Source organism: Myotis brandtii, unplaced genomic scaffold, assembly GCF_000412655.1.
Source record: "Myotis brandtii unplaced genomic scaffold, ASM41265v1 scaffold973, whole genome shotgun sequence".
Taxonomy (NCBI): Eukaryota; Metazoa; Chordata; class Mammalia; order Chiroptera; family Vespertilionidae; genus Myotis; species Myotis brandtii.
Genome location: NW_005372038.1, coordinates 461,539 through 483,765, shown reverse-complemented (window position 1 = coordinate 483,765; position 22,227 = coordinate 461,539). Strand labels below are relative to the sequence as shown.

The 22,227-nt window shown below is 38.2% G+C and overlaps 2 protein-coding genes across 3 annotated transcripts in view; one reads left to right on the top strand and one right to left on the bottom strand.

Moving 5' to 3' along the window:
* Positions 1 to 22,227, top strand: part of TRPC5 (transient receptor potential cation channel, subfamily C, member 5) — a 320,022-nt gene that overhangs the window by 195,388 nt on the left and 102,407 nt on the right. The window lies entirely within an intron of this gene.
* On the bottom strand, positions 7,248 to 7,598 carry TRPC5OS (TRPC5 opposite strand). Its single transcript, XM_005886353.1, has one exon. The coding sequence runs from the start codon at positions 7,596 to 7,598 to the stop codon at positions 7,248 to 7,250; it is 351 nt and encodes a 116-aa protein (XP_005886415.1).

The following is a 22,227-nucleotide window of genomic DNA, read 5'->3' as shown; positions in this document are numbered from 1 at the left end:
TAGGCATTGCTCCTAATTAAATACACGAGTGCAATGTGATCCAACCGTTTTATTCTGGTATCTTCCCAACAGATATGCTTGCAAATGTGCACCAAGTTTGTGAAAACGAGAAGCCTATCCCAGGAGTATGCATAAGCAAATTGGGGTGTATTTATACTATGGGCTCTACAACTTTGCAAAATAAACAGATTATAACTAGATTGATACAATGGACACTCTACAGTTTTGAAAATTATAGTTAGGCAAAATACATGAACAGATCCTTTGCAGAAATAGGAATGACATATACAAAATGAAAAGGGACCCTGGCCGGTGTGGCTCAGTTGGTTGAACACTGTCCAGTGCATGGAAAGGTCACTGACTCAATTCCTGGCCAAGGCACATACCTAGGTTGCGGGTTCCATCCCTGGTCGGGGCATGTAGAGGAGGCAATTAATCAATGTTTCTCTCTCTTTCTTCCTCTCTCTCTCTCTAAATATCAACAAAAACATATCCTCAGGTGAGGCTTTTTTAAAAAGTGAAACAGCCCTGGCCAGTGGTAAGAGCATTGGTCCATGCACCAGAGGGTTGTGAGTTCAATTCTCCAGGCAATGGCACATACCTGGATTGCAGGTTTAATCCCTGGCCCTGATTGGGGTGAGTGGGGGAGGCAATCAATCCATGTGTCCTTCTCACATTGATGTTTCTCTCTCTCTCTCTCTCTCTCTCTCTCTCTCTCTCTCTCTCTCCCCCTCCCTCCTCCCACCCTCCCTTCAACTCTCTCTAAAAAAAATCAATTGGCTGAGGAATTTTTTAAAAAAAATGAAACATACAAACAGTACTTAAGGCCGCAAGCATGAAAAGTGTTGTGACATTGATAACTTATTTTATATTATGCAAAATACTTGAGCACCAATTTTCATAGAACAAATTCTCCTTATGTATGATGTTATAGAACTAGGCAAACTAATCTTTATATCAGACACAAATAAATGAATGAAAACTAATCTTATCCTTCTATAATATAGAGAGCAAATAAACTCAGCTTTTCTGTTTGATAAAATTCCTCAAATTCCTTGGAGGCATACAGTTCATTTGTGCTTACTCATCAAGAGTAAAAATAATTAACATCTTAAGTGAGTCACACTCCAGGGTCTGGTAGAACACATTTGGTTTGAAGGTTTCATGTTGGGAGCCCCTAAACCAGTTGTAGACATCTTTTTAAAGGCAAGTTTTTCCAGATGAGCTTCAGGCCCTGAAAAAAACCTGGCCAAGATTTATCTTCCAGTGCCAGAATTATTCAAAGGAGAAACAAATTGTAGATGGGAATGGGATAACTGAACTAAAAGAGAACATGTGTCTTGTTTTCACACCTGATTCCATGCCTAATTCTAGTTTGAGCATGAGGTTATATCTTCAAAGACACTTAAGAAGTGCTAATCTCTAGTAAAACTATTGGATAATCCTTGTGTGTCACATAAACTTAACAAGTATTGTCATATAGTCATTTTCAGATATTTCTAAAAAAATATTTCATATATTTGTCCCATTGTCAGATCTATCATACCAAGGCTATTGAAAACGCTATCATTTTTTGTTCCTTATTACAATTGAAAGTAGACAGAAAATTTATTTTAACTCCCATTTTACAAACAAGAAAAGACTATATTTCAGAGATTTGTTAAAGATTATTTGACAAAGCCAGAAGTGGAACTTCAGACTCCTGGTACAATATTCTCTGAGTATACTCCACCTTTTGTTGAGTGGGGTTCTTATATGCCTGTTTGGTAGTCTCCAAACTCACCACCAAGTAATTAAAATAACTACAAGTTCTTTGATTTGTGAGTTTGTTGGTTAAAATCTGTTAAAATACATAACTACAAAATGGTGTGATTCAATAGCTAATGACTGGCAGTAATCATCACACACAAGTATGTAACTGTGTAATCACAATTTCCCACATACTTTAGTTAAAGCACACAGGATGAAGACTTGTACTTCCTAATTCATTGCCATCTACCAGTATAAGTCCCTTGGTTTTCACACCTTTAACTTGGTCTCAGAATGATGAACCTGACTCCCTCTCTATCCCTCCTCGCAGTACAAGAATTGGCTTTAGTGTTGGTCTCAAGCCAGAAATGGAAGGAGATTTGACTTTGGGTGGTGAACACACAATACAATATATAGATGATATATTATAGAACTGTACACCTGAAACCTATATAATTTTATTAACTAATGTAACCACAATAAAAAATTTTAAATCCAAAAAAAGGGCTAGTTTGGATCAAGAACAAGCACTCTCTTCATTCTCTTGGAGGAGAGATGCCAGATTCAAGTCAGAGGCATCCAGTCAGTAGACTGGCAAGTTAGTTAATATATCTCCTTCTAATTGGGTTTTAAGTGCATGACTTGTGTCACTTGTCAGACGGTTATTTCTATCAGTATCAACAGCTTAGGGTTGGTTAATTTGCATATGACAAAAACAAAGCTAAGTTCATAAACCTGCTTAGGAACTAACTCTATGCCACGGCTTTCCACCATAAACAGCTGCATAACTGTTGGCAACTTATTATTTTTCTTTTCTCTCCTAAAAGTACATTCCCTACTAGCTCTTGTTCCTAAGTATTTTCTTATATCCTACACTTATGTCTTATCACTATAGATTCTATTTCTAATTCTGTTCCAAAGAATAATCATACTTAATACAAAAGTCATTGCTTGAAGCAGGGTTACATTTTAACCTGGTTCTTAAACACATACAATCACATAATCAAAGGAAACTTTGAAATATATTTTATCTATTCCTGAGGTGTCATTATAATACAATCTTTCCAGGTGACCCACTTACCAAGTGGCTAGCCACGTATTACAGGGTTGTAGCATGTTTCTGCTTTGATACCTAAAGACCATGTTAACCATTTGTTGTTTTATAGGCTTGTTCAATCTTTATCTTGTTTCAAGGTCTGGAAGAGTCTCACAGATTCCTCTTGGTTTATTTAATGACTTGCCTGAGTTAGCATGGTTGCTTGTGTTCTCTGATTAATACTAGCAGTTTTAATAAGCTCACACTGAACTATTGTAGAATTGTATAAAGTTCATATTCCAGAATTCTAGTAGGAGAAATAGCTACCCTTCAGTATCTATATTTGAGGAACACCAGATCTGTCCATTTACAGTTCAATTACTCATCAAATAGAATTTGTAGCAAATTATGGACTCCCCTCGGGTATGTTTCATGATCTTGCTCAAGTATTTATGCTTTTTTTTTATTTTGACACAAAATTATAGCCCAATTTCCCAAAGTCCAAACTTCTAGTGCAGAGTTTACATATTCCCTGGCTGTTTCTAAACTTTTAATTAAAGCTAAGTGAAATAAGTCAGTCAGAGAAAGACAGATACCATGTGATTTCACTGATACTTGGACTCTAAAAAATTAACAAACAAAACAAAGAAAGACTCATAAAAATAGAGAACAAACTGATGGTTGCCAGAGGGGATGGGGACATGAAAGAAAAGAAAAAGATAAAGGGGATTATGAGGTAAAAATTTCCAGTTAAAAAAATTAATAATCCATGGAGATGTAGTAATGTACAGCACAGGGAATATTTATACCAATAATAGCCTAGGTGTCCCTTGCACGACGACCTCACGTCATCAAAAGATGGCCGCCCCCATGTCGTCACAAGATGGCCACCACAAGATAGCCACCACAAGATGGTGGCCACAAGATGGCCAGCAGGGGAGAGAAGTTGGGGGCGATCGGGCTGGCAGGGGATGGCAGTTGGGGGCAATCAGGCTGGCAGGGGAGAGAAGTTGGGGGGTGACCAGGCCTGCAGGGAAGGGCAGTTTGGGGCGACCAGGGCCACAGGGGAGGGGAGTTGGGGGCAATAGGGCCGGCAGGGGATGGCAGTTGAGGGTGACCAGTCCTGCAGGCGAGGGTAGTTGGGGGTGACCAGGCTGGCAGGGGGGGTCAGATCAGATGGGGGTGACAAGGCCGGCAGGTGAGGGCAGTTGAGGGTGACCAGACCTGTAGGGGAAGGCAGTTGGGTGTGATCGGGCCAGCAGGAGAGGGCAGATGGGCTCCATCGGGCTGGCAGGGAAGGGCAGTTGGGGGCAATCATGCCAGCAGGGGAGGGCAGTTGGGAGCAACAAGGCCTGTAGGGGAGAGCTGTTGGGGGCGATTAGCCCATGCACAAATTTCATGCCCCAGGCCTCTCGTAGTCAATAATATTGTAATAACTCGGCATGGAGACAGATGGTTACTAGAATTAGTGTGGTGATTACATCATAAAGTATATAAAAGTTGATGCACTGTGTTGTGTATCTGAAATTAATATACTATTCTATGCCAACTATACTTCAATAAAAATTAAAAACTTATTATTTTTAAAAGTATAGATTCTATTAACTTCTATCCAGTGCCTGTATTATTCTTCTTGGTGGCTACATGTATAGATTTCCTTGATTAACTATTATCACTAATCTTCCTTATAAAATCATTTTTATTGGAATGGTAGGATATACATTCTTCTTGCTTTTCTACTGCTCCAGTTAGGTTAATTTAGCATTCCCCTTTTGCACATCTCTTATTTGAAAATTTTGGAAATACTGTATATCTAGAGTCCCCTACACTGAAAAAATTAAGGCTCAGTTTGTCCAGTTATTACAGCATCAAATTTCCTCAAGCTGCTGTGTGATATGGCCTGTAATTATCTATAGTAATTGCTTAATGATATCGTTTTTATTTCTTCTCTTTGTGTCATTGTACACTCCCTCTAATTCTCCTGTATTCTCGTCAACTCTTTCAATCTTTCCATATAGCAGTCTATTATTGTAAAACTTTTCATACTAATATGTTTGAGCAGCTCCATAAATTCTGAGCTTTCAAAGGGGTCTGTGGTGTTTTTTCTTGATAAAGCAGTCTCTTTCCTAAATTTGTTAACTAAACTTGCCCTGAAATTCAGTAGTTATGTTTCTCCTGCTACTGTTCATCCAAATAAAACCTGGTTGTAGTCTATAATTTCCCCCATTTACCTTTAAAGGTAACCAATTATTTGTGTATGCAGACTTCTATATTAGATGCAGCATCTGTCATGTTGGTTAACTGTGATATTATCTGAATTAAATGCCTTTTAATCCTTTTGACTATAATATGCCTTAGGACTCTATATGAATTGGTATAGTCTGGTTTCTACCAGTGTGGATTGACTTCTATATGTCACTTCTTCGTAATTTGGTTATACTACTTTGCCTAATGGTATATTTTTATGTCTTTACAAAGTTGTTGCCCATGTTATGAGATGCAAAGGTCGTTCTCTTAAAAGGAATACAACAAGTGTCCATGGACTTATCTGAAGGATAGTTATTCTTCCAAATGAGAGCAAGGATACTGTATGGCATGGAATTAGTATGATCAGTGAATTTCCCACACATTTATTTGACCCCTCTTTGTTTTGATATGGGGGCCCTCTAACTATTACATTTTCCCCTTCTGGTATGGGTAGGATTATTGTGGCTAAATACCAGTTAATACTTTGTTTAAATTCATACTGTTTCCATCTCTCAATAGTCAAAATTTCTTTTTTTAAAGATAGTTTGTATTTCTTTTTTATTGAATTTTGGGAGTAACACTGATTAACAAAATTATACAGGTTTCAGGTGCACAATTCTACAACACATCATATGTACACTGTATTGTGTTTACCACCCCAAGTCAAGTCTCTATCCATCACCATTTATCCCCCTTATACCCTCCTCCACCAACCCCACCAACCCCCATGCAATCACCACACTGTTGTCTATGTCCATGACTTGTTGTTGTTTGTTTGTGGGGTTTTTTTTTGCTCAATCCCTCCATCTACAACCACCCAGGCACCCACCCCTGACAGCTCTCAGCCTGCTCCCTATGGGATACTACTTGGTCATAAAAAAGCAGGAAATCTTACCCTTTGCGACAACATGGATGGATCTAGAGAGCATTGTGCTAAGTGAAATAAGCTAGTCAGAGAAAGACAAGTACCATATGATTTTATTCATATATGAGATCTAATGAACAAAATGAACTAATGAGGAAAATAGTGTTCGTTAAAAGTTTTATGTCAAGGCTGCAGCAGGTTCACTATAATAAGCCTATCAGTTATTCTTTGTAAATTTCACTATACCCACCCAGAAGATGTGGCTCAGTGGTTGAGCGCAAACCCATGAACCAAGAGGCCACTAGTTCAATTCCTGGTCAGAGCACATGTCCAGGTTTCAGACTCAATCCCCAGTGAGGGGTGTATGTGCAGGAGGCAGCCAATCAATGATGTTTCTGTCTCATTGAGGTTTCTCTCTCTATATTTCTCTCCCTTCCTCTCTTTCTAAAAATCAACAAAAACATATTTAAAAATTTTTACTATACTTAAGAAGATATATTTTATCCACTACTACTTGTGGATCATGAACTCTAAGTCTATGCCGTAAGTATCTGACTTTCCATTGGTGACTAGTCCTTGTAGAGCTTTATCTAGCCCTTCTAGTACTAGTACTTCTCTCGTTATTTGGTAAAATTTGCCATTTCCATTTGGAGAACAATGTTGCAGAGTAGTTCAGTGTGGGCCAGCATTTGAGGAAATAGTCCTGCATTGCAACCTCTTGGCCTCAGCTTTTTGAAAACTTTCTCCCCTGCAGAAGTTATCTGAAAACCTTTCTGCAGTTTTAGTATCTGGTAGATGCTGCTTTTCCAGAATTTTTCCCCCTAGTCTGCTATAGAATCCAATGGTTGACACACTTTCCTAAAGGCCTAGTATGGAGGCCTTTTTAAGTAAGAAGTTACATCTTTTTAAATAAAAGTGTCCCAATATTGTCCTGTTAATGTAGATATATTCACTATAAGGCCATCCTGGGGAATATGCCCCTTTTGGTTTCCATTCATTGTAGAACAATGAAATCGCGTCTCAAGATGTGATAGAGTTCATCAGGTCTTCACTACATTGTTAGGTGAGGAGTTTATTCTCCTTGTTTTTGAGCCTCTTATCAGGAATCTTAGCAGGAGAACAAGTACAGGTAAAGAAAGATCCATATCACTAAAGTCAGAGTTTTTAAAATAAGTACAATGAAGAAAAGAGACCAGCACCTGCTGTAACTAAATCAAATATTACTGGTTCTATATGGTATTAGTAAGGAAAATATACAGAACTAGGAGAAAATTCTTATTACTAATATTCAGAAAAATCAGAAAATATTAGAAACAAAAAAGAAACTGTTTGAAAAATGCTGGTGAGTTTTCATCCACTTCTTAAATCATCATTTATACCAGCAAGTACATCATCATATACGTTTTCCATGTCAAACATAGCTTGATCTACATCAAACATTAGGTCTTCTTCTTCTCTTACTGTAAGTATTGATTCCAAGTCTGAAAAGTCAGCGAGGTCTGGTAGTGAACCTTCCTCAGAAGGAGAGGAATCTACTTCTACCTGTTCTGCTACCTCATTTTGTTCTGCTACCTCATTTTGCTCTACACAAGGAACTTGTTCCTGTGAAAATAATTGCAAAATCTCTTCAGCTATTCTTATTAACTGAGCAACACAATCAATAAGTCCACTAATTAGTTCAGGGATTGACAGAGACTCCATGCTGTTCTTCTCAGAAGATAAAATAATCGTAAAAGCTGCAGCAAATGGACTCTTGGCGACAATGAATCCTGTGGGGGCTGACGATAGTTCTGTAGTTGGTTGGTCCAGAAATCAGGCTGTTGATATAATTATGATGATCAAGTACAGAATGAGTCCAGTGGTCCTATAACAATTTTTGATAAAGTTGGTGAACCTCCCACAAAATCACATATGGTATTCTTGTTGGTACCGGTGGTGAATTGCTACTATAATGGCAATCTGGAAGATTGTCACAGCCAAAAGAAAACAGCAAAGCAGATCTAATAATAGAAAATAGAAATATAAAGATTAATATCTTTGAGCCTTTATCAATCCTACAGGTTCTGACTATAGGATAAAGTTGAAAGGGTAGCCCTAGCTATTGATCCTCTTCTTTTGAGGACCTTATAAGAATCTACTACTTACATTCTCCTTTAAACATTTCATGGTCTTTATCTCTTAGAGAATTTGAGAACAAAGTGAGCATAGGTAGTTTGTCTATCTTTCTTGAACAACTCTATTGAGGAAGATACATCCACTCAGAGTCTTTCAGTTAATTCTGTCTTTATTAGCATCTGTGTCTCGTCGCCATTTATATCTGGTGCTGATAAATTCTTTCTATGTTTTTAAGAATCCATTCATCAAAGTTTCCAATTGCCTCTGCAGCCTAGGAAATTTATGGTAAATTAAAGTCCAACATTTTTTCTTTTTACAAATTTTGGACAATTTCTGTTATAAAATTAGTTCCTTGGTTATTTCTTATTGCTGCCAATATTCCATATCTGGCATATAGTTCCTCTAACTTTGTCTAAAAGCCATAGTCATACTATTCTCATCTGCATGTCTGGTGTCCTTTGCAAGTCTTTCTAAGGGCTTATGCTTCTGTAAAGCAATAGCCTTTGTTTAAACATCTAGGAATTGGCCCAATATAATCTACCTGTCATGTTTGTCTGGCTTACCACCACCACTTCCCTTAAAAATGAGTTATATATAAAAACAAATAAGTCATAGAGATATACTATACGTGTTAATATATAGGGAAAATAGTCAATATTATCATAATAAGTGTATGGTGACAGATGGTTAGTAGAATTATTGTGGTGTCCACATTGTAAGGAATATAAATGTCAAATCAGTATGTTGTACACCTGAAACTAATATAACATTGCATGTCAAATATATTTTAATAAAAAATATATTGTCAAAGATTCAAGTTTTTACTCATTTGACATACCTCATATTGCTTACTTGTTTGCTTGTTTGATTCATAGTTGCTTTTACTTTATTCTTTCTCTTCTGCTTACCTAGGACATTCATTCCATATGCCCAGAGGTTTCATATGCCAATCCTGCAACTTTAGAATGAACTGACAAGAGAACTGACTTGGGACTTAGAGTCCCCAATATTGCAGAGTCTACATTAGTTTTGGGGTATCCAATTGCTTCCTTTTAAGTAGAATGTTCTGTCTTTCCAATCTGATGATCTAGTGCATATCCTACATAAACTGCTAAATTCCCTTCATTGGTTTATTTTCATATCTCCCTTTACAGGATTGCTGCTCCTGCTATAGTTCAGTCTATAATTTTTAAATTACAGCATATATCTTCAGTTCATGGCTGATCTGTGTAGCTATATACTTTGACTAATTGTTTTCTTGGACATATATACATATTAAATTTCTAGCTACCAATCCTGCATATTAGGATGCTTTTTTTCTCTCCAATCTCAGTCAAGCTTCTTCTAATGGAGAGTATCAGGAAGCAGTCATCCATCGCACTCCTTTAGGATAATTCCAAATCTGTTATTGCCCTATTTCCAGCAGTTCTGACCAGAATGATGCCCAGCTAATTGTACTCCTTAGACCTTTACTAGAGTACAGTAAGTCATCAGCCAGATGGTCTATGATTTTCACATGGAACTTGCTCGTCTCCACAGGGCCTAGTTTGACCCACTAGGTTATAAACTATCTGTACTTAGCATAAGTCCTGTCAGAACCACACTATTTTTTGGTCCAAAATCCTGACAGTAGAAATGGGATTTGCCCTATAATAGTGGTCCAATCCATGAGGACCAGAAGGCATTATTTTGGTTATAGGCAACTTTCCATCTGAAGCATGGGAGAACGGGTAGTAGAGGCATAGCAGTTTGTTTTATTAATTCAAAGGGAAATAAATCATACAAGGAATTTGGCATTAGTGTAGAACTGAATCAGCTCATCAGAAGGGAAACACAGAAGAAAAGTATGTGCTAAATTTTACTAGAGGGCACCATCACATTTTCAAAGGAAACAATAACCTACTATGGTGCCCATAGCCCAAGGTCATGCAAGGGTGATAGGAACACACACAAAGACTAAATTCTGGTTTCCCTTTCATCCAGTTTTTTTTTCTCAGCTACTCTACCTCCCTCTAGAACTCTTTCACTCTTCTTCTTGGTTGATATACCTCCATTTCTTCACCTATGTTTTTCATTCTATTACACTTTCTATCTCCATCTTCCACTATCCCTTCCCATCACCTTTTCTTTCATCTCTCTCTAAACTGGGAAAAATTTAGAAATAAATTATATCCCACTTATCAAATTGATATTTTATTTATAGACTCTTACATTGCATAATCTAAATATAAAAAATAGAGGTAGAACATTTCATATTTTATTATCTTATAAAGACAAATTTAGTTACTTATTACTTATGCAACCCTTGATTTACTTCATCTATCACTTGGTTACCTTTGATGGGAAAAATTTCCTGACCTAGCCTTAACCCAGATGACCATTGTGTTAGCTAATCCACAATTCCCATCTTCAAAACATCTTAGATCCTAGGAGCAGGGGGTGGGGTGGAGGTTAGGGAAGATGTTGAGAAACTACTAAGAACTGCAGTACTAAGAAAGAGTAACAGTATAGCATCAGCTTATTCCAGTTATGATAATTTCCAAAGCAACCAATCCTTGACACCTTAGTTTGTCTAAAGGAGCATTTTGTATAGTTTGTGCCTAGTCCCCAAATCACTCTAAGGACCTTTTTATAAGCAGTTCCCTCTGCCTGAGATCCCTTTCACTCAGGGAAAAAAATGGCTTCTTCTTATTCTGGTCTCAGTTTAAATATCATCTCTTCAGTTTTTTGACCCTCCAACCTGAAAAAGGCCCCTAATCATCCCTTTATCATTAGTAATACCGTGCATTTTTATATTATGGTACCTATAATTACCTCTATTTTCTTGTTTATTTGTTTTTCTATCTCCTATCCTACCACCATATACCTATAGGTTAAAATGCAAGTGCCATGAGATTAGGAAACTTGTGTTGTTTTGCTTTTTGTTGTATCCTCAAAAGCACAGAAGAGGGGCTGTAACGTAGTAGGTAATCAGTAAGTGTCGCTAAATAAAGGAAGGAAGGAAATGAGGGAGGAACAACTTTCAGCTCTTTTATTCAGTAAATAGTATCAAGTTTGAACCATGCATGAGGATAGCAGGAGGTATAAAAATAAACTAATTCATCAAAACACACAGTAAAGTGAGCAGGTAATCCCCAAATTGAGAGAAAATATTCACAAAACAGATATCTGACAAAGAAGTTGTGCCCAGAATATATAAAGAGCTTATACAACTCAAAAGTAAAAACAAACAAACCAGTTTTGCAGATGGCCAAATGATCTCACAAAGGGAAAAAAAAATAAATACAGGTATCGCTTGTTTTACTGTGTTTCACTTTATTGTGCTTCACAGATAGTGTGGGTTTTTTTTCAAATTGAAAGTCTGTGGGAACCCTGGATTGAGCACAACATTTGCTCACTTTGTATCTCTGTGTCATATTTCAAACTTTTTCATTATTATTATTATATTTATTATGGTGATCTGTGATCAGTGATATTTGAGAAATCAGGAAAGGAAGAATAACTCAATGAGGCAAACATCACTGTTGTCTTATTTTAAGAAGTTGCCACAGCCACCCCAACCTTCAGCAATCACCATCCTGATTAGTCAGCAGCCATCAACATCAACGTATGACACTCCACCGGCAAAAAAATTTATGAATCACTGAAGGCTCAGATGATGGTTAGCATTTTTAGCAATAAAGCATTTTTAATAAAGGTATGTATATTGTTTTTTAGACATAATGCTATCACACACTTAATAGGCCACAGTATAGTGTAACATAACTTTTGTATGCACTGAAAAAAATTATGTGGCTCACTTTATTGCAATAGTTGCTTTATTGTGTGGTCTGCAACTGAACCTGTAATATCTCCAAGATATGCCTGCGGCTAAAAAGCCAGTGGAAACATATTCAGCATCACTAATCAACGTGGAAATGCAAATTAAAATCACAGTAAGATACTACAGCAGTCACTAAACTGGCTAAAATTAAAGATTAATAACATCAAATGTTGGCAAAGATGTAGAGCAACCAGAATTCTCGCATATTGCTGGTTTTCAACCTCTTTGAAATCATCTGGAAGTTGTTTTACTTAATTAAGCAAGCACCTTAATTAAGCATGCAGTCCAAGCAATTCCACTCCAAGGTATTTACCCAAAAAATGGAAGTTTACAAAAAGACTTTTATGAGACTGGTCATGGCAGCCTTATGCATAATACCCCTCCCCCCCAAAAATGAAAAGAGTGCAGGTGTCAATCAAAAGGAGAATGAATATATAAACGTGCATTCATACAATATGATACTAATCTGCAATATAAAGAAAGCCACTACTGATAGGGACAACATGGATGAATATCAAAAAGATTATACTTAAAGAAATAAATCAGACACAAAAGAGGAATACATATTGTATGATTCCATTCATATGTGATTCTATAAAATACAAAATGATCTATGGTAGAAAAAATCAGAATAGTGGTTACATCTAGGGAAGTGGAAATTGATTGGGAAGAGGCATAAGAGAACTTTTTGGGTTGATGGTAATGATCATGCTTTAGATAGAGTTTTGGATTACACAGGAGTATGTATTTGTCAAAACTCATAGAATGGTACTTTTAAGATTTGTGCATATCATTGTATGTAAATTTTATTCCCCCCTAAAGTGACCAAGCATGATCCCCAGCCTCATGAACTATATATCAGATGAAATGACATGCCCATAAATAACTATCTAATAAATGCTCGTGTTTTTGGAAGACCTACTATATTTTAAGCACTGTGAAACCCACTTTTCTTATATTAATACATTTAATTCTTACAATAATGCTACAAAGTTACAGATGGAAAAAATGGAGGATGAGATAAATTAACTTGCCCATAGCCAAATGGTAAGGTTGCAGAACTGGAAATCAGCCTAGGTCTGACTCCTAAAGTCCTTTGCCAGAGGCATAAATTCAGGTGCCTACTGGAGCAAAATTTGCCTTATTTGCACCGGAGACAACATCTCATTCTAAACCAGAATAGAACTGAGAATGTTAATATAATTTGCCAACCTTGGAAACTGGCTGAATTCCAAATTCTTAGGACAGTGAGTCCCAAGGCAAAGAGATAGAGAGAGCCTGATAAATCCCTCAGGGATCCACATCATTTGTTACAGGAATGTTGCCGTCCATTTTATCTGCCCCTCCACTGACCTACTGAATTGGGCCAAACACATAAACTACTCACCTGTGATAGAGATGAGATGGATGAGAGGGTCAAGGCACTGCCTACTAAACGTTTCCCGGACTTGCACTTTCAAATGGAATATGGATGTTCCTGTCACAACTAGAAAACAACAAAAAAGAATAAACTGCAAATTTGATAGGCTTAAAGAGATCCATGATCTTTGGAAACAAGGACAAGCTGCACGAAAATTTCAGAGAACTACGAGCCATTCCTACATGAGCTGATAGTCATGAGACGGTTGCTAATTCTGGGTACGAGTTGAAGATGAGGTTTGGCCCCAAGGCTGAATGACTCTACTAAGGAAAAGGAGAAATTTGCATAAAATTTGAGACTAGCATACTGATTGGAAATTTGAGAAGCCTGAAATACAGAGCTGGTTTTCCTTACCTGAAGTTAGCTGAGTTTTAGGCTGGCGCCTAAAAGTGAAAGTCTCAGGGAAATGTACCACAGTCTCGCGGTACTTCAGAGATAAATTTTCGGTAGTGGGAGGGTAAATGCCATAAATACACTGCCACTCTCTGCCTCAAAATCTTACCTCAACTTTAAGGGTGGGAGCACCTGAGGTGGCTAATAAGTTAATAAGCTCAAAACCATCCCCAAAGGGCACTTTGGACAAAGTGATTCTAAAACTCATAAAGATATATAAAGGGCTTAGTATAGCCAAAACATCTTGAAGAAGAACAAAATTGGTGGACATATACTATCATCTATCAAGGCTAGCTGTACAACTACAGTAATTATGACAGCATGGCACTGGCACAAGGACAAGCAAATAAATCAGTGGAACCATGACACTTCACACCAGATATCAAAGTAATGCTATGACCACTAATAATAATAATAATAATAATAATAATAAGTTGAAATGGATAATACATGTAAATATGAAAGGTAAAACATTAAATCTTCTAGACAAAACCATAAGCAAATATCTTCATTACATTCGGTAGGCAAAGATTTCTTATTCGATACAAAAGGCATTAGCTATGAAGAAGGTTAATAAATTGGATTTCATTAAAATTAAGAACTTTCATTTACCAAAAGGCGCCTTAGGAGCCGGAAAAGCCTCACAGACTGGGAGAAAATATCCACAATACATATATCTAACTTGTATCCTGCATATAGATATGTTTTTAAACTCCTTCAAATCAACAAGAAAAAAGACAGACTATCCAATTTTAAAAAGTAGAAAAAAATTTGAAGGGCACTTCACAGAAGAGAACATCTAAATGTCCAACCAGCATATGAATAAATTTTCGTTATTATTACTTATGAATAAAATGCAAATTAAAACTACAGTGAGACATACAAACCCAACCAGAATAGCTAAAATTGAAAAAAATGACAATATCAAGTACCAAGAAGGACATGGAGCAACTGGAACTCTCATACATGGCTGGTGAACGTGTTAACTGGTATAACTACTTTGGAAAAGTGTTTCACAGTATGCACTGAAACTAAACATAGTTTTATTACATGACTCTGCAATTCTACTCCTAAGTATCTAACCAAAATAAAAGAGTAAAATGTCCACAAAAATACATGTACAAGAATGTTGAAAGAAACCAGATGCATTAAAGTGTGTATCACATGAATTTCATTTATATAAGTGAGATTTAAGAACAGGCAAATGAAAAGATAGAAAAGAAGTGAACGCAGTGGTTACTTCTAGGTGGGGGTTGCTGGAAATGTTCTATGTCTTGATATGATTACATTTGTTTAAAAAAAGCATTCAACTATACTCTTATAATTTGTATACTTCACCATATGAATGGTATATATAAAATAACTTTATTTTTTATTTGGGGTCTCCTTTCTATAAAGCCAGTAAGGACCGTCAGAAAGTGATGAGAGTCTTTCTAGGGTGAGTAACCCAGTCATCACAGGAAAATGGAATGAAGTCTGAAGGTACAGACTTGTACCTTTGGCCCCTGTGGCTCTACTTCCTGCTAGGGTAGTGCTAAGTAAAGAAAGAGGTCCTTATAGCTAGATAGAGTTGTAAATTGAGGCAAGATGAAATAACCCACATCTTACATGTAGCTCAGAAAGATAGCTGGGGCAGAGGCCATGTTCTCCATCTGATAACTAGAATATCTAACCCCATAGATTTTTATTAATCTCAGTGTTATGACATTTTTGTCAACACAACTCATCAAAAGCTACCATTTTGCTCTTTGCTGACAGTCTTACCCTGCTATTTTGTGATGCTCATAACTGGCTAACTGGTAATAAGTGTCTAACAGTAGGATGGAAACAGAGCAAAGGAATCCAAATCCTCTTGGCCTATGTTTACAGTCAGTAAGCTTCTCTGCATTGGACAAGGTAAATTAGTTCAGATCCAAAGGGAACAGAGGCAGTTAGGTGGGAGAAATTAAAATGTGCCTTTGGTGAGTATAGGTGCCAGTTTCTTATTTACAAACAATATTTTTTTTCATAATGCACCCTTTTCTAGTGCTGCAGTATCATTTGGATACATGCATTTAATATAGATTTTTTTAAAAACACCCCCCAGACATTACTTCTCATTGCTCTCCTTGTCTCAGAGGAAAACTAAGAGGTCCTTGTCCCCAAAGGGCTGTCTTGTGGCTCTTGTTCACACATAAGCCTTTCAGGAGACCTGACACCAATCCAGCAGAGAATCCTTGAGGCTTAGTGGATCTTCCTAGCCTAACTTCCTCTTGCAGTCAAAGTGCTTGCTCACTCTGTTTCTGAGCTCTGGCAGGCAAAAGCTGATTACACTTTGGACTGCTCATTGACTACTCCTCCAAAACACTGCCAGCTACATGGAGAAAGCCTTCCCCTTGGTATTATGGCAATGAATCTTTCAAAGCATTAACTGGCTATGCCTTGGAAACATGTACTTGGAAAGTAATTGGCAAAATCATTGAGGCAAGATAATGAAGGCCATTGCCCTGTGTCTAGTATGCTTTCACCTGAAAGATCAGAGGTCCTATATTTCTTCCTTCTGCCTGCAAATGTGCTTGCCTCTTATCCACCAAAGGATAAGCTTCTGTTTTTAATGATCTCAAAATAAGATTCCATAACCTCCCTCGGTAGCTCATTTCAGTGTTTTACAGTTTCCTTCTTCTGTTAATTATATTCTCAAGTATTTTCACATACATTAACATATTTGATTCTTATAATAATCCTGTGCACCAAGGATTATCCCTATTTTACAATTAGAAAATGAAGACCCAAAGAGGATAAGTGGCTTACCTCGATTACACAGCTGGTTAGTAACAGAGCAAGAGTGAGAATCTGATTCTTTCATCTCTCAGGCCCTCTGTGCTGTCACTTACAATGTGATCTGCCTAGTGATGTTCTGGGAAGCTTCAAATCACCAGCAAAATAAGGAGCAGTGTTAAGATGTCAACAAGAACACAATATAGCCATGGTAGGTGGCTTGCCAAGTATATCATAGGCCACAAGTCCCCTCAAGGATAACCATTTCATTGTTCTCATCCCTACATATTATTGTTCCCAGAGTGTACCTGCAGTTAGAAAGCTCTAGCAAAAAGGAAAGATATCAAAAACCTAAATGATCATTAAAATCACAATTAAGCCCTAACCGGTTTGGCTCAGTGGATAGAGCGTCTGCCTGCAGACTCAAGGGTCCCAGGTTCAATTCTGGTCAAGGGCATGTACCTTGGTTGCGGGCACATCCCCAGTAGGAAGCATGCAGGAGGCAGCTGATCGATGTTTCTCTCTCATCAATGTTTCTAACTCTCTATCCCTCTCCCTTCCTCTCTGTAAAAAATCAATAAAATATATTTTAAAAATAAAAATAAAATAAAATCACCATTAAGACGATATGCTTATCTATGAGTATAAAATAAAAGACAAGAGTCCATGGTATCCTGTTTATTAATTTCTCCATTCTGACCTTTGAGATAGATACAATCAGAATAAATTGGAGGAAGTGGGGCAGAAAAAATATTTCTTAATCTCCTAAAAAGAAAAATGTTTTGCCCTTGAGCATGAATTTGTTTCCTTTCTCTCTGAAAATTTCATTCCTCTATCTCTCAGGGCTCATAAAGGGGCCAAAGGTTAGCATTTGAAACATAGATAAAGAGCAAATTCCATTGTGTATCTGCTTGTTGTTCAGAAAAGCACACCAAGGCCCTACAGCCCTTTTGCAAGAGCCCTTCCAATGCCAGACCAGCATGCTGCTCAAGTGAAAAGCTGGATTGAGTTGACCTTATAGGATTCCTTACAGGGTTTCCTTTTTTTAAATATTATCTAGAGGCAGGGGAGTCTCACAGCAGGTTTGCTCAACAAGAACAAAATATCTCTCATCTCTTGTGACATTAACAGGTTAAGTAATTCTGTTCTAAAATATACTTTTAATTAAATACAATGGTCACTCCACCTAACTATCCTTGTCTAAGTCACCAGTGACTTCCACACTCCTAAATCCAATAGTCAATTTCCAGTCCTCATCTTATTTGTGCTATAAGCAGCATTTGACATGACTCATCACTCCCCAAGTCTTCTTCTTATTCATCTACAGTCATTTCCTTGATGATCTCATAGTGGCTGTAAATAACAACTATATGTAGATGACTCTTAAATTGATTTAGCTAGTTAAGACCTTTCTCCAGAATCCCATAAGTGAGTATCCAATTGCCTTTACACTGATTTTTAACATTGATAACCTATATCCAAAACTGGATCTGTAGTCTTCCCTCCAAAACTTACTCCACCTATAGCTTTCTCCATCTCAGGAAATGGCAAGTCTATCCTTCTAACGACTCAGGCTAAAAAAAAAAAAAAAAAAAAAATCTTGAGTTTACCTTTGACTCTTCTTCTTCCCACAATCTATTGTGAATCCACCAGAATACTCCCTTGCCTCTTCTTTCAAAATATACTCAAAACACAATGACATGTTGTCATTGTTTGCCACCATCATATACCTCTCAACTTAATTATTTCAACAGCCTCCTAACAGGATTCCCCTTGCCTTACTCCAGTCTCTTCTCAACACAACAGTCAGACTGATCCCTTTAAAATGTAAGTCAGATCATTTCACTCTTCTTCTAATGGCTCCTTTCCCCAAACTCACCAAGCATACTTCCTCTTTAAGTGCTTTGCACTGGCTATTCCTTCTGCCTGGAATGGTTTTTACTCAGATATCTTAATGGCTAAATCATCACCTGCTTCAAACCCTTTGTTTATATTTCACATTCTCAATGAGAAATACACTTACAATCCTTTTAAAAATTGAACAACCCCTCCTAAACTGGCACTTCTGAGTCTCTCCTATTTAAATTTTCTTAGAACTTACCACTTTCTATACATACTGTATATTTTACCTGTTTAATATGATTATTCTCTTTATTTTTATTTTTTAATTTTTAATTACAGTTTACATTCAATATTTTTCTATTAGTTTCAGGTGTACAGCATAGTGGTTAGACATTTGTATACTTTACAGCGGGAGGGGACGCAGGCAGTTGGCCGGCCACCCCTGCCCCTGATTGGGGTTGGAGGGGCTGGTCTGGGGTGGACCTGGGCAGAGGGAAGCGCTGCAGGAGGGTGGCCAGTGCCCCCTATTCGGGTGGGGGGAGGGCGATCAGGGGCAGAGCTGGCTGTGGGAAGGGGCCATGTGAGGTTGGCCGGTTCGCTGACTGCAGTGGGCGTCATAGCATCGGTCATTACGGTTATTACAGCATTCTGGTCGCTGGCTTTTTATACATATAGACTAGAGGCCCAGTGCACGAAATTCGTGCATTGGGAGGGGGGTTGTCCTTCAGCCCAGTCTGCACCCTCTCTAATATGGGACCCCTTGGGGGATGTCCAACTGCCGGTTTAGGCCCAATCCCTCTCACAATCCGGGACTGCTGGCTCCCAACCGCTCGCCTGCCTAATTGCCTCTAACCGCTTCTGCCTGCCAGCCTGATCACCCCCTAACTGCTCCCCTGCTGGCCCGATTGCCACTAACTGCCCTCCCCTGCCAGCCTGGTTGCCCCTAACTGCCCACCCCTGCAGGCCAGGGTCCCCCCCAAATTGTCCTCCCCTGCAGGCCTGGTCACCCCTAACTTCCCTCCCCTGCTGGCCCGGTCCCCCCGAACTGCTCTCCCCTGCAGGCCTGGGTCCCCCACAACTGCCCTCCCTTGTAGGCCTGGGTCCCCCCACAACTTCCCTCTCTTTCAGGCCTGGTCTCTCCCAACTGCCCTCCCCTGCCGGCCATCTTGTGGTGGCCATCTTGTGTCCACATGGGGGTGGCCGTTTTGTGTGTTGGAGTGACGGTCAATTTGCATATTACCTCTTTAATATATAGGATTATTGACTATATTCCTTATGTTGTACTTTACATCCCCTTGACTATTCTGTAACTACCAATTTGTACTTCTTAATCCCTTCACCTTTGTCACTCAGCCCCCCAACCCGCATCCCCTCTGGCAACCATCAGTCTGTTCTCTGTATCTATGAGTCTGTTTCTGTTTTGTTTGTTCACTTATTTTGCTCTTTAGATTCCACATACAAGTGAAATCATATGGTATTTGTCTTACTCTGTTTGACTTATTTCACTTAGCATAATAGTCTCTAGAGCTATCCATGCTGTCATAACTGGTAAGATTTCATTATTTTCATGGCCGAGTAATATTCAATTGCATGTATGCACTACAATTTTTTTTATCTATTCATTTATTGATGGGCACTTAGGCTGCTTCCATATCTTGGCTATTGTAAATAATGCTGCAATGAACATGAGGCTGTGTATATTCTTTTGAACTAGTGGTTTGTGTTTCTTTTGATATATACTCAGAAGTGTAATTATTATGATTATTCTTTATTTTATGACTCCCTCTCTAGAAGGTAAGCTCCATGAATGTAGTGATCTCTATTTTGTTGAAGTACAAAAATACTGTTTGGTATGTAGTGAGTACTCTATAAATGTTTGTTGATTTAATAATAGGACTGATAATTTCTTCTACTTTTTATAGTGCTTTATAGCTTTTTCTAAGTGTTTTCACATTACATTTTTTCCAAATTAACATATAACATGGGTATGTTAAAAATAACATAATTTATTATCTCTAACATTTTTAAAAAATTACATCAGCCCAGCTAGTGTGGCTAGATCATTGAGTGCCAACCTACAAATCAGGTTTGATTCCCAGTCAGGGCACATGCCTGGGTTGTAGGCTCAAACCCCAGTGTGGGGCATGGAGGCAGCCAATCAATGACTCTCTCTCATCATTGATGTTTCTGTCTCTCTCTCCTTCTCCATTCCTCTCTGAAATTAATAAAAAATATATTTTTTAAAAGAAAGTTGACATCCAGAGAGGCAAAACAATCTACCCAAAGTCAGGAAGCTGGAATGTGGTAGAACAGGAACTCAGTTCTGTGCTCTCATCCCAGAGCCTCCAACTTTACTGCAAAACCCTAGTCCTTAAGGAAAGGCCTTCCAGATTTTTTTTGTTAGAACAGAAGCATGTCCTGCTTATGCCATTAACCCAGTGCTTTGAAGTTGAATGTGTGAATTTTCCAGATCATGGAAATATATACACAAAAAGGCATCTAAAGACCCAAGTTTGTGTGGGGGAATCACTATGTGAATGTCAGAGAAAATGATGCCATTCCCAAATGGTGCTCTCTCTAAGAAAGAAAGCAACATTTGAATATACCAGCTGCTCAGTAGAATAAATCATTTGTTTCTTTCTAGCCAGCTCTGCCTTCCTTTTGTATTACACATTAAACTGAACAATTGTCCAAAGCAACTTAACAAAGCAAAGGGGGAAATTGTAGTCCAAGAAGGCATCTGCTACCTAAAGTGCATTTTAGTGGCCTCTTCCACTGTGCCACCACCTACGTCACTGATGGACTATGTTGAAAGCTCTCCCCCAACTGCCACTGCCATACATGAAGAGCAAAGACTGTCCCTTTAAATGTACCACTGAAGATGAAGCTGGTGTTTACTTGGCGGGAGGGGGGGCGGGGGAGAACAGGATACTTCATGCTTGGCATACTGCTACCATTGGCATCCAATCCAGAAGCTGCTACATTCTGCAGGGGTGGCAACTATTTTGTCCTCAGTATAACATAGTGGAAGATATAGCTATATTTACATACATGCTTTTTAACAGAGACACTTGTCACCCCTGGTAAGCTCACAGGATGCGACAGAAATGGCACAGCCAGGAAAAGGCAAGCCAAGTCCTCAGTTCCTTCTGGCAGCTGAATCCACAGTATTAGTGAGGATTGTGTCTGGTCTCTTTCCCTCATCCTCAGAATGTCATTACAACAAGGATGTATGTATCCAGTAACCCTCCCAAGAATCACTAAGTAGACCAGTCTTGTCTTCAGTGCCTTTGTCCTTTGACCACAGCAAATCAAGTGGTTGAGGCTTGACTCTACTACAAAATCAGCTCTGTGGCCAGGCTCAATAAATATCCCCTAATGCAATGGTACTCAACATTGGCTGCACATTAGAATCCTCCAGAATGAGGCCCAGAAATCAGGATTTTAAAAAGATTCCCAGGTGATTCTAATGTGCAGCCAAGGTTGAGAACCACTGCCCTAATGAAAGAGCAAGCTTAGATTCAATAAATAAACCTCAGACTGAAAAAAGAAGTGTAACACAAGTGCAATCTACCAAATGCTTGATGGATTCAGTTAATACATGGACACAAATATTATTGAAACATGAAGACATCAACAACCTCAGCCACACAGACAGGTGTTTAAGGTTTTGATACTAGGGAAGGATAGAAGAAAGAAATTATTTTAGGGGAAGAATATGGGGTTTGGAGGCAGAGAAGCCTGGGTTCAAGTCTAAAGGTTTTCTTACTTTGGGCAGGTCACTTAAGCTCACTGTGATTTACTTTCATGATCTCAAAATAGGATGATGATAGTACCTTAAGCAATTACTACTTTTATGATTTATATAAGTTTTAATTATGGGGAGATGCCCCTTTACTTTAGATTTTTAAAAAAGAGCACGACTTTTGAATTTAAACATAGATTTAAACTCTACCTCTGACATTAACTGTATGGCATCT